This window comes from Acipenser ruthenus, chromosome 14 (genome assembly GCF_902713425.1).
Source record: "Acipenser ruthenus chromosome 14, fAciRut3.2 maternal haplotype, whole genome shotgun sequence".
In the NCBI taxonomy this organism is placed as follows: Eukaryota; Metazoa; Chordata; class Actinopteri; order Acipenseriformes; family Acipenseridae; genus Acipenser; species Acipenser ruthenus.
In genome coordinates, this window is record NC_081202.1 from 33097486 (window position 1) to 33110994 (window position 13509).

A 13509-nucleotide genomic window follows, 5' to 3' on the forward strand; every position below is an offset into this window, starting at 1 on the left:
GAACTGCTAGGGTTTAATGCTGACAACTGCTGGGTTGTAACAACACTTTAAGAACTGTTCAATTGTAATGTCACTTGCTGTTACTGTTCGGGGGTCATTTCTATCAGTCAGTGTAGTGCTTTCCTATGCAATGGCTAAATTTTTAATGCAAGCTCAACAATGGACAATTAAGATGCATGTTAGGGTTAGAATGGTTCAGATGTTATGTTTGATTTGGTTCGGGAGAGTTTTTTATTATTTGTTTCAGTTGGTTGTTTTTTTTGTATTAGTTCAAGGTCTAGCTACAATGTTTTACATTGCAGGTAATTCCTCCTTCTGAGTTTCAATGATTTTGTTTTCACACGAGCACTGCTAAGGTACTTAAATGAAAACCAGTTTGTATAAAAAGTTGCGTGCTACCTTGAAAAACAATGTTGTTTAAACCTGGAGGCTACATCATTATTATAGAGTTTCCAACTCATTTTTATTTATTATTTAACTACAATGATCAAGCCTTGTTTTACTGAGCTCAAAGCTTTCATCTTGACATCAGTAACAGAAAACCAGGATAGGTTTTTATTAGCATGAAGTGAAATGTTTAAGAGTCAGTTGTGCTCTTCCTTCTAACCAGTATACACTAACAAGGCAGAATGGTGCTGCTGTATCAGCAACACATTTCAACGACACAAAGGTAATACAGAACATTTATCAAGATCTTTACAAGAAAGAGTTTTTAAAAAAAAAACAACTATTGGACAAGTATCTCAGAAACATTGTTAGTTCTTCTAGCCTTATTACCTTGTCAATAATAATAATAATAATAATAATAATAATAATAATAATAGTGAGGGCTAACGAACACTGCTTACCTCCTGCTGTCAGGATCAAGGGGTTATTTAGGTAGTTTGATGCAAGTCGTTTGCGCTGGAAGAGAGAGGAACAACAAAAGATACATGAGATTCAATCTACCTGTTTGTATGTATCCTTTAACTACGTACATTCACCTCCAAAAATACATATAATAATAGTTACTACTAGAGGTGCAATTGGCAACAAATATCCTAATCAAAACTTCAGATGCATGAGTACATAGGAATCAGCCCTCCAGTGACCTGTGTTCCACTCTAACCAGCAGGGACTGTGTACCTCAGGCTCGAACAGACCACTGTAGGCCGGGTTGGCTGTGCTCCTCCTCTTCCTTTCCTGCCGCTTGCTCTGGATTTCTGTATGGAAATAAAAACATCCTTGGCATTACAGTCAATAAGTAGGAATGTGTTTTTGCAATACAAGGACTGGTGGCTTCAACTCAAGCCACCAGGCCTCACAGTAGATTGTGTCAGTAGTGGCCCCATGAAAATATTTCTTTAACTCTATATTGTATTTTGCTTCAAGGAAAAAAACCTTAAAAAACCCACAAAAAAGTATTGACTACACTATGCTTTTCTTTGAATACATTCAGTTTAGTTTTTTGTTCTTTAGTTTTATTTAGTAGTTAATTTGCTTATCCTGTAAAGTCCTCCATACATACTCTTGATAATGACACTTACCCTTCGGCTCAGCCCAACAAATTGGTGTCAAAATGAACCACAAAGGCTCTAATCTGAATTAAATCAACGTTTATTTTTAATTGCATATGTCCCAGCTACAGAAAGTGGCCCCCACTTTTGAAATCAGAGTTACGCCACTGCCTCTACCAGTAGTGTAATGATTGTGACAGATCTTACCTTCCAAGTGTTCTGTTGTGACCAAGCCAAGTGCAACCATGAAGGCAATTTTCTAAGGGGGAGGAAGAAACCAACAATCATTAGATTTGAGGGGTGAGCACTGGGATATCTCAAAGCAACGAGGAACAAACCAAAAGCAAGACTAAGCAGTAAAGAAACTGGCTGACCATGGGGGGTCACAGCCAGAGGAAGGGTTAGGGACAGTGTTTATATTTTACAGTACAACTTTAAAGCTACAGACATGCAACATGTCTGAAACATCTGTCCTTGATGGTTTATTCCACGAGTACTGTAATAATCGAGTGTCTACATACATGCAGAATAATAAAAAGAAAACAAAACATAAGCCAGGAGAGTTGTGTTTATCTCTTAACTATGTAAATGGTGTGTTTCTTTGGTCAGTTAATAAGCGTGGAGTTTGTAACATTGAGTTTTTACTGTAGCTCTTAATATAGCTCTGTATTAAACACCACACTGAACCCACTGCCATATGGTGAGACTGTCTCTTTGACGTCAATTAAACAGTCTCACCGGGCCCCATACAACCTGTTGCTCCACAGCTCAAAGGGAGTGAGAGGTCATTGTATCAGGGGAAGGGGACTCTTATGTATGTGATTGTTTGTTTGCTTTCGTTGATTAAAGAAAAAGGGCTCAAACTTTGTTTTTTTTCAGTGCGTTGCCTGTTTATTCTGTTCTCCACGGATACTCCTTTAACCTGATTTAATTACACTTCCCATCCAGCAGGAAAGGAAGGGATTGTTTTTTCTTGCAGCGGTGCTCGCTAGAGAGAAAAGGGCAGCAGAGGTTGAGTCTGAGTGAGCTGTATACGCATCAGGATCCGCTAACAAAAGAATAGTGAGCTTTCTGAAAAGGGTTACTCTGCAGTTTCAGTCAAACCTACCTCAAATAGTGGTCTATACCAGAGGTGGCCCTTCCACTCCTGGTCTTTGTTCCAAACCTGTTCTACATTGTTTAATTCAACCAATTAAACCAGACCCTGAAGTAGTTAATTATAGCTGTTAAACCTGGAATGGAATGGCCCTCCAGGACTGTCATTGGCAGTCTGTATATCCTACTGATTTAAAAGGAATTCTAAACAGTGCTTTCAAATTGCCCACGTTATCTTTATTAACATTAATATTGATCCCCCTTTTATTATGCTGGGAAGCTTTTGGTTCTTTGCTTGTCTTTTTATGTTATTTAGGATAATTCAATGCTGTAGCTAAATTGCTACATCCTGGTACCTTTGCTGACGGTCAAATGGCTTGATTGCAGCTGGACCACTGGAGTTCAAACTACAACACGTGTAAGTAAGGCCTTACCAGAAAACAGCACATTTTCATCTAAATAGCTTTTTTATATAAATGTTCCAAATCAGCAATGATCAAAGAAGGTAGGAAAGCTGTAACGATATTGATAATAGTGCTAATAAGAAAAATGGATTATGAAACATGATTAACATAAAGCTCCTTTCACTGTAGTTAACTTCTTAAATTTGAAACGTCTTTAAAAGTACAACACATTAGAGCAGCCCTATCGTCCATGTGGGTCCCCCAGTGGTCTCTGTGCTGGACAGAGTCGCCTGTCCCCCTGTGTCACTAATGAAGAGGAGAGGTGACGCTCAATTGCCTCATACCTTCGGACACGTTTTAAAATTGAATGTAAAGATAACTGTGAAAACGTCAATCCACAGCGATGAGCGATTGCAAATGAAAGCTCTATTAAGCCGTTTTGTAAGTGGTGTCAGTGTCTGTTACGAATGCTGTGACAAGGGGGGCTGTGTCAAAGTGCCATGTGCTAAGGTAAGACAGGAGTTCTGCTGCTAGAGAGCTTGTGTGAGTCAGCACCAGGATAAGAACGGCAACCTGTTTATTTTGCAACGGCAACAAATACACGTAAACTCTACTTCTTTGTACTGTGTGTTTGATTATCTGCTTGCCTTGCTGATCAGAGCTGCCCAACACATGGCTCCTGAAGCTCCACAATACTGTATGGCTCTATTGAAGTTCCCATTGAAGTGTTTTAATGTGTCTGAATAGACTACAAGGACTGTTGCCTTTTGTAGAAACAAATACAGTCAACATTCAGCATATTGAGGTTTGTTTTTAACATAACCTAATCCATAAGTCTAATGAAGTTGAGCCTTAGCTTAGCTTATATATAATATATATATATATATATATATATATATATATATATATACTGTATATCTGTATGTCTTTATAGGTACTGCCTGGTAATCGGTATGGTTATTTTAGCCAGAAACTCGGGTTTCAGTGTGGAGTCTGGACGGGAGGGAGGTGCTGCCTCGTCCCTACCTCGGGGTTCTCTGCTTTTTTCTTCTTGGCAGGCGGGGGAGAGCTCTGAACAGGCTCTTCAGATGCTTTCTTGGGTTCCGTTTTAATCTCAGGCTGACTCTGGCTTTGAACCTGGGGCTGAATTATTATCACCTGGGAAGAAAGAAAGCAATAAAGAAAGACAGAGTGAGGAAGCCTCACGGTAAATACAGCCACTTAGAACCACAGCTCTGTGATCTATACTGACAACACAATTTCTTTAGCTATTGTAAGGGATGCAATAGCAACATAGTGCAAAACAAGGAACAGACATATCTTATTGTGATGATTATAGAGTGTTTTTGTGCAACTGAAAGTTTACAGGGAAATGCATTATGTTATTTTGTTACAGCATGGCACAAAATACCAGAAGCTGTTGTGCTTAAAGCTCAGTCCCTTCTCCCCCTAAATGAAGTGAAATTGAATTCCTGTGCATGGATTACCTGAACAGGACAACCAACTGCACTCACTGCTGCCATCTAGTGGTTAACTAAATGAACTTCACCATTCCAGAATATCAGAAGAATGATACAAGTTAAAGGAAACTGTTTAACCTTTTGGCATAGCTGTAGTCATGTTAGACGTATTCCAGGTAATACAGAGGCTGGATCTATATATATTGATATACATACATTATAACTAAGGCTTTAAAATCAATCTTAACTAGCAACATTGTCACTGCCCCCCCCCCCCCCCCCCCCATTTTTCTTTTAGTGCATAGACAATCTTTTGATTTTACTGTTTCATGGTACTAGGTTGCAGGAAGTGACCTAGTACCATGAAACAATAGCACAGTAGCAGCAGTGTGGAGTAGTGGTTAGGGCTCTGGACTCTTGACCAGAGGGTTGTGGGTTCAATCCCAGGTGGGGGACACTGCTGCTGTACCCTTGAGCAAGGTACTTTACCTAGATTGCTGCAGTAAAAACCCAACTGTATAAATGGGTAATTGCATGTAAAATTAATGTGGTATCTTGTAACAATTGTAAGTTGTCCTGGATAAGGGTGTCTGCAAAGAAATAAATAATAATAATAATATTTTGCACAGCCAGCATTGTTTTTCACTGATGGAAATAAGACTCCTGTTGCATAGCACTTGGATTAATTCCCGGTTTTACTATTCCCGGTGTTTAATACCACACACCTGAGCTTGTTACCTATACACTGTGGCTAATCAAGCTCGTAGTAGTAAAACCTGGAATGGGAGAAACTGCTGTGTAATAGGTGTCTTATTATCAAGCAAAGACCCAAACTGGGACCAGTACAGTGATCCCCGATGCTCACTTGCTTTGAATTCTAAAGCCCTGGTCGGCAGCGCTTAGCTAATTGGTCCCACCTTGCTGTCTGCGCTGATGAGGAGAGGCTGACCCTTCATGGCATCGCTGATGACAGAGACTGCGGTGCCGGTGCTGTTGCCTGGCGAAGTGGAGATGATGGCGTAGGCCACTCCTGCCGTGGTGAGGACCGGAGACACGCTGGCCGGCTCTGAGAGGCTCGTGGCCACGGACTGGCCGTTTGGCAGCTGGACGTGGCAGACAGTGTTGTTGGCTGTGGGGAGGGCAGGCCCAGCGTTCTTGATGCTGACCATCGTGGCCTTCTGCAGGGGCTGAGGCTGACTGGACGGCTGCTCTCGACAGGGGCTGACACTGTCGGGGATCAGGGTTTTTGGCCTTACCTGGGGGAACAGCAAGAGCCTGCTTAGTGTCCTCTAGAACCATTAAACACCCAACAGTGTGGCTTTAGAAAGGAGCTTCATCACTTCAATTACATATATATATATATATATATATATATATATATATATATATATATATATATTATATTGAATAATACTTAGACTTTTTTGTTAGTTTTAAAATGTTAAACTGGATTTATGTCTTTCTGAGGCCAACTCTGTGTCATTCAGTCAAACTTAACAGATAACCCTACAGTTCACGTCTCTGTCCCGCACTTCAAACATAGGGAACCTATGTGTGCCTGCCTGCACTGCTGTCCCCTGCTCAACACTGGTGTCACTTCATGAAGACACAAAAGGGTGGGGGGACGGATGGGTAAAAATGACTTCATAATAAATAAATAAATAAAAAGACTGAATCCAAACAACATGAAAAGTGTCCACGCTAAAATTTAGTTTAAAAAAAATATTGATACATTCTGACGTTAAACTTTAAGAAAAATAGCTAACAAAAACATTGTTTGCCCACTTATAGTTCTACCTTAAATAAGTACATTAAACGCATGCTCTACTTGTAAACCTGATTTTAAATCCTCCATGCCTTGTGTAGGTAACTGTATACTGTGTCTACCTCTGAACCCTTTAATTATTTTAGAAATAACTAGAGGCTGGAAAAGCTTCACTAGCCTTGCTGTTTTTATGCCAAATGATGCACACACATGCTGAGGGAGAGGTGGGAGTTCCCATGTGCTTTCAATCTACATGCTGACTGGTTAGTGTGATCCAATGCACAGCTGGGATCAGCAGCTGAAGAACTGAAACCCTCCGGGGAGGAGAGAAAATGTCACGTTCAGGGAAACGTTTTACACTGGCGAGCCCCCAGATGTGAAGGCATGCTCTCTACTGTTCATGTAAATGTGGTAATCGCCTGTCTCTACACTCCCAAAGCCTTTTTCAGTTACATGCTTCCACTTTCATGAGATACAGCAAACAGGCATTTTCAAATGGTGATGGGGAGGGCACAGTATTAGGTCCTACTTAACTTTAAATTCTGTTATCCCGGTTCACTTTCTCCTACACCTAGACCTGAAGCAATGAGCTTCTAAAATGTACAGCAGATGTGCTTCAGTGCCCAACATCCTACATGTCACAATCATATGTATGTGTGTATGTATACAGTACTGGCACACATTATGATTTATAGCAAGACTAGGGGTGGGGATTGTATTGCCCAGTTATCTATTCAGGGATACAAAGATATTTAGTGAGCAAGTAATCTGAGTGAAGTTATCTGGAAACAAACTCACCATCCCCAGTTGTACTGCTTTCCTAGAAAAACATTTCAGGAGATGTCTTGCTCGTTAAAATATTTAGCATATTTTTAAAGAGGAGGCTATTATCTATTCAGGGATACCAAGACATTTATTTAGTAAAGGGTCTGAGTGAGGAAAAATGGGTAATACAATCCCCACCCCTAGTCTGCTGTAAATCATTTGTTGTTGCCATAATTTGTGCTGGTACTGTATGTGTGTATATATATACTGGTTCTTCTTTTTCGTGAAGCATGGCCGGAAGGAGGGGGTAGGATGGCTCGAAGGACCAAGGTGGAGCTGAGGAGAGGTATTCCTCTGAATTACCTGAGGTAGCTCTCTGGATGCCTGCCCTGCCAGTCTATGCAGGGAGCTGACTTGAGGAACCTTGATGGGCCCTGCTGTGACGGGTCCCAAAATCTGTGAAGCACAACAAACACAGCAGCCAGGTTAGCGATGCCTCTCACTACACTGCAGCCACACAACACAAACACCCCCTTACTGCAGCTCGCCAGTCTGCACCACGTCAGGTTTTTGTCATGAGCTGAATTAGTCACACCTGAGCCAAGAGCATGTCTAAATAAGCTCAGGTGTGACTAAATTGCATTAGATCCTGAAATGACTGCAATGTAATTAGTGTCTGTTACACTGCACTGTACACCAGTAAAACAGACACAAACAGACTGGAACCTGAGTACAACAAACACTCAAGAGACCATTATAAACCAATTGGCTAAAACAGACTCACATGACCAAAACCGGTTAATAATTAAAACAGTCCTCTGATCTCACACCTAGCCCCTAAAATCTTTTACGTGAAACAAAAGATAAACTAGAAGCTGACTAATTTGTTTTAAGAATAAAAACTGAAAACTGAGTAAACCCTGGTATCTTGTTGAGAATTCCTGTGCATGGCTATAGCAAAGTCATCTAGTACAGGTTATCAACACCTTCAGTATATAACCCTATGTCTAACACACTAGATTAAATGCAATTAGTATGCGATCAAAACACTCCTGTATGTGAATCTCAGCTATTTCAGCACCATGGCGAGCGACTGGAAAGGCAAATTCATGACCCCTCATTCAAAATAAATGTTAAATCAGACTGCATGCTATTCAGACCAGACTTGTTTGATAGAAGGGGCCCAGGCCCTAAGCACAAAACAGGAGCTCCCACAAAATACTGGTATTTCATTCTCAAGGCCTGGCTGATCCACAAAATGCCAGTGAACAAATCAAAGGGCAACTCTGCTCTGTGCAAAGTGCAGCCACTGTATCTACTGTGTGTGTGTGAGAGAGAAGGGTGGAGAAATCACACGTCACTGACACAGAATGCTGGCAGTCTGGTTGTAATATTTACTAGAGGCTGCAATTCAAAGCTTAAAAGAGAGGAAGAAATGTTGCTGCTGATGTATCACAATAGAAGGTTACCATCACAACTGCCTATAAGAACGACTGTAGCTATGATTTCTAAGGCAGTCTCAGTGCAAGATTTCCATCACACGAGAGTAGATGTTAAAACTTCATGCTGATTTGAACTCGGCTCTCGCCAAGATAAGCACCAACTAAGACGAAGCTTTACAGTAAACTAATGTGATCCATATGTGTCTCCATCCATTTACGTTTCCTTCCATATGTCCTTCCATTCCTTCCTTCTGTCTGGTGTTAATGGCTGAAGTGTAATGCTGGCTCCAGGGATCAGCTTATTTTGCCTCCCTGGCGCATCAGCACACACAACGGCTGCGATGCTGGCTCCGGGGATCAACCAAAGTGCGGCCTCCCCAGCGCATCAGCATGACAACCGTCTGGATTGAGCTAAGTAGGGTACATCTCTGGGGTTTTCAAGTGGGCACCTTCCATCCTCAGTGTTTCGTCGACTAGCCCACGACACCTCAAGAGGGCTCGACGGTGATTCTGGCGTCCCAGCATCACCCCCCTCCGTCCCCCACTCAACTCAGCCCAGCTTACTTACCTGTCCCCAGCCAGAATCTTTCCGTCTCAACCACAGCCAGTTGCTGCTCCTCTCTGCTGCTTCAGATAAGTTCTTCACTGTGCGACGCAACTCTTGGCCACTGAATCTGATGTCTCTGAGAAACCGGGTTGTAGAGTGTGCCACAAATCCTCGACAACCCACTTCCACTGGGTAAACCCGAACTCTCCATCCTCGCTGTTCCGCTTCAGTGGCTAGTTGAGCATACCGCAGTTTCTTCCTCTCATACGCCTCATCTACAGCATCCTCCCATGGCACTGTTAACTCTACCAGGTGAACAAGGCGTGCTGATCCAGACCACAAGACAATATCTGTACTTATAGTCGATTCAACTATTTAGTGAAATCACAAAACAGAACACTGAATTATACAGCTTGCTAACCTCCCTCATAAACTACTGGATGTACAATTCTAAATAAAATCAGGGGGGGGGGGGGGGGGGGATGTTCCAAACCTATTTTTCTCTTACAGCTATTTAGTCATACAAATACCATTGGGGGGACCAACAGTATTATATCAGATCTATGCATTACAAGCTGATCAGTTTGGATACTGATAATTGGCACACTAGTACTTCTGCAATTGTTGAAGAGTTCTAAATATTAACAATGCATATTAATGAACAGCGTTTTGCAGTAGAAATCCAAAATACTGTGCACGTAAAACTAAATGAAGTAGACAATTAAGGACTGTGTGGCAGTATTATTATATCTGTTAGGAAGGGGTGTATAAGAAACTGTGAAACACTGAATTACTGAACAGATCCTAACAGAAAACAGTGCATATAATATTGACTGTCCTCATTGCCTAACCGTGAATTATGCATTAACGATGAAGCAATACAAAATTGAATGAACTTCAACACAACAGCTTCAATGCAGGGGCACAGTGAAAACACTGTGAAGGAAGCAGTGTGCGGTTTGTAAATATAGATGACTTCATCTCCACAGCAGTCAATTTGAGTTTCTTTTATTCTTTTATAAAGATCCTTTAGCTTAAACAAAAAGGAATGTTTTCCATCTTCATCAGTGTGTTCAATATCAGTAACTCGGATTTTGCAGCGTGAGCGAATCCTAAAGTCGAGTTGTTCCACGCAAGGGAGAGAAAAAGGGTTAATTCCATGGCAACGGCAAAGATAAAAAATGGTCATGCTGAATGGGCTTTCATTGTAGTAATTGCTGCCTTTTTTAACTAAAGCACTTTCATTTAGGCTCTGTGAATGCAGCCAGCAACCTTGGGCTTGCTTTTCATTCGCAGATGAATGGAGCTTTTGGAGCTTGTTGCTGTCTGTAGCACTTGCTAGAACACACCTCAACACTGAACCCAGATCATTGCTAAACCACTGGGAACAGCTTGAAAGGGGCTACAAACACAGCTTTCAGCCCATTTAAAAAGAAGGCCAATATCTTGGGAGAATTTGAAAGATAAAAATACCTAACAATTCAAGGAGAGATGCCAATTATTAGTATAAATAGAAATTCTTTCCATTTTTTTATTCCATTATTATCTCTCGGTATCTCTCCCGACACCTATGTATATATTAAGAATGTAATGGAATGAACATAGAAAAGAAAATGCTGTGAGGTGCTGGAAAGTCATAATGCAGATGTTGTTGGAAAAATATATTAAACAACACTACTGTCTCTTTTTAATGACAGTTAAGATCATTTTAAGGGTTGGATTCTCAAAATTAATTACTCAAAATTGTCATTAGCGCAAATTGTATCTATAGAAAAAGAAAGAAACAAACATAATTCATATTCTTAAACAAATAAGGAACAATGTAAGACTACTCACAAGCTCCTAAGTTAAAAACCTTAGCTGTTTTTATCTGGTTTGGTAGCTTTATTGGGCGCGTTTCTCCTCTCTTAAAAACAAAATGACGATTTGGAGTAAATAGCTTTGAGAATTCAGCCTCTTTGTGTGTTTAATAGTTATGGATGCTTTGCGTGTCAACTGTGATAAAGACCTCTGAACCTGAAGGGGGGGCTGCTAAAAGTTTAAACTCTTTAGAAATCCTACACTCATCCAATAGGTAACAGTGGCCGGTTTTCATGCAGCTTAGAAAGTCGTCACTCTCTCTCCACAGTCATTATTTATGTGCTGTAGCACGCACATACCACGCACATTTCACACTCTACAGGAAGTGTGTGTCTAAAACAGTGTACGACTTTAAGGGGTGGGTAAATCGTCTTCTCATGCTAAAAATGGGATCCTTTATCCCACAGAGCACGAGGCGTTTAAATACTACTTCAGTCAGTGTTTTTTTTTTAGTTTTTCTTTTACGTGACACCATTTATTCAATGTTTCAGATTATTGCCATTTGGCTCATAAAAAGTGCTTTATAGTTAGGTGGCTTTATAAGCAAGGTTATAAAAAGTACTGAATCTACTACAATTAAAAAAAAAGCCTTTGCAATAAATATATAAATAAATAACAAAGCCCTTCTTTACACTTACTTTTGTTATCTTTGTCACTGGTCATTGGGTAGCTGATTGCTTATGCAATAGTTCTAGACTGTTCTGTCCCCCATGGCAATAAGATGCAATTCATTGTACACTAGCTTCAGTACCAGCTATCACAGGTACCTAAAAAGTCACATTTGTACCAAAATATGTTTTAAATTAGCGTAGCTGTATTATTGCTGTCGTGTCTACAGACAACACTAGGCTTGAGCAAATTCATTTAAAAAGATTTGTTTTAAAGTATGAAAACATGAAAAATAAAATAAACTTGGTTCCATGAGTTTGTTAAAAAAAAGACAAGTACAGTTCTTAAAAGCAGTTTGCTGCAAGACTGATATTCTACATAACGAAGTTCCAGAAGTCTAAGTGTGCAGCACTGAGAAATGTGTTGAACTCATGGACTACCGACATACTGGTTCATCAATAACAACAAGAACAGAATATATTATATTACAAGCACATTCTACTGGCGAGAGCCTTGCACTGTTACTGCGGGATTCAGATTCAGGTATTTCTATTTATTAGGCTTCCAAGCTGGCTTGAGAAGCCTATTATTATTGTAAAGATTATTATTATTATTATTATTATTATTATTATTATTATTATTATTATTATTATTATTATTATTGTTTTTCCTCCCAAAAACTTTAAACTGCTCCTGTTCGCATGCAGTGTAACTAATCAGATGCAAAAAAAATTGTGCTCCTGTGTCAACCAAGATGGCAGCCTGGCGCATTTTTTGGAAAAACCTTTCAAAATCTTCTTGGGAAGCGATGAACCGATTGATCTGAAACTTTGCATACGTCATCAGCAACCAAACCTGCTTCAAGTTTGCGAAGCAGAAGCTGCTGTGTTAAATTTTACTTTCAAAATGGCTGCCACCAAATTTGCCAAAACGTGCGCCAAACATCAAACTGCTTCTGTTTGCAAACCGTTTAACCAACTAACTCTGAACTTGGTAGGCATCATCCTGGGGACAATGGAATTCAAATATGGCAAAATGGTGTTCTTTTGTAAAACAAGATGGCAGCCAGGCCTACATTTTCTTCTTAAATTTAAAACCACTTCAGTTGAAAAATGGTTTATTTGAATAACTCCAAAGCTGACAAGCATCATCCTTGTGTCAATACAGTTGACTTTTTCAAAAATTGTGTTTGTGCGTAAACCAATATGGCCACCTGACGCATTTCTTTAAAAACCTTTCAAAATCTTCGGTCAAATGTAAAACTAGCTTGTAACTCCTTACACAGTTCAGATTGGTTAATGGTTACTATGGAACACAGACAGGAACCCATGTGTGCTCTATCCAAAAATGACCTTGCCTGTGACCTTTGACCTCTCTAAGGTCAAATGTAAAACTAGCTTATAACTCCTTACAGTGCACATAGGGTTATGGTTACTATACAACACATTTAGGAACCATATATGCTTTATTCAAAAATCACCTTGATCGTGACCTTTGACCTCTCCTTAAAGTTAAATGCAAAATTAGCTTATAAGTCCTTAGAGTGTGTAGATAGGGTCATGGTTACTATGGTGTTTAAAGTTATAAAGCATCGTGAGATAATGAACTAATGGAGTAGTTTGAATTGAAACTGCTCCATAAAACTGATCTGTTGCTGACACTTGTACTGCAATGCTACAGCTTCCCAAAATTTCCAACTGGTACTGAGCTTGGAAGCCGAAAAACTGCCTGGCAGGTCTAGTCATCATCATTATTATTATTATTATTATTATTATTATTATTATTATTATTATTATTATTATTATTATAACAAATAATATGCAGTGGGAAACATGGCGAGCAGGGTTGCCTGATTTACTACAAAATGTACTGTACAAAACATTTTAACTGGATCATTTTTATATCATTAACCTAAAGTGCTGGTATTTTAGCTCCATTAGTAGACTATAAGGATCAGATTTGCTGAAGCTACGGTTCTATAGGAAAACTTTAACATGTATATAAAATATACAGTCAGAGACAAAAGTATTTGGGCACTTAATAAAATGAGAAAAACCACAAAGAAA

General features: G+C 39.8%; 1 protein-coding gene across 4 annotated transcripts in view; it reads right to left on the bottom strand.

The window, feature by feature from the left end:
* LOC117420159 (PHD finger protein 21B-like) overlaps positions 1 to 13509 on the bottom strand; it is a 99977-nt gene that overhangs the window by 13383 nt on the left and 73085 nt on the right. For 3 of the 4 annotated variants that reach the window (XM_058986402.1, XM_034033740.3, XM_058986401.1), the window contains 6 exons: positions 7349 to 7441; positions 5373 to 5711; positions 4022 to 4153; positions 1704 to 1755; positions 1126 to 1202; positions 849 to 903 (listed from right to left, as the gene is read on the bottom strand). In XM_058986402.1, the coding sequence (XP_058842385.1) occupies positions 849 to 903; positions 1126 to 1202; positions 1704 to 1755; positions 4022 to 4153; positions 5373 to 5711; positions 7349 to 7441 (748 nt within the window). The remainder of the gene's footprint in view (positions 1 to 848; positions 904 to 1125; positions 1203 to 1703; positions 1756 to 4021; positions 4154 to 5372; positions 5712 to 7348; positions 7442 to 13509) is intronic. The other variant, XM_058986403.1, reaches the window with a different exon arrangement.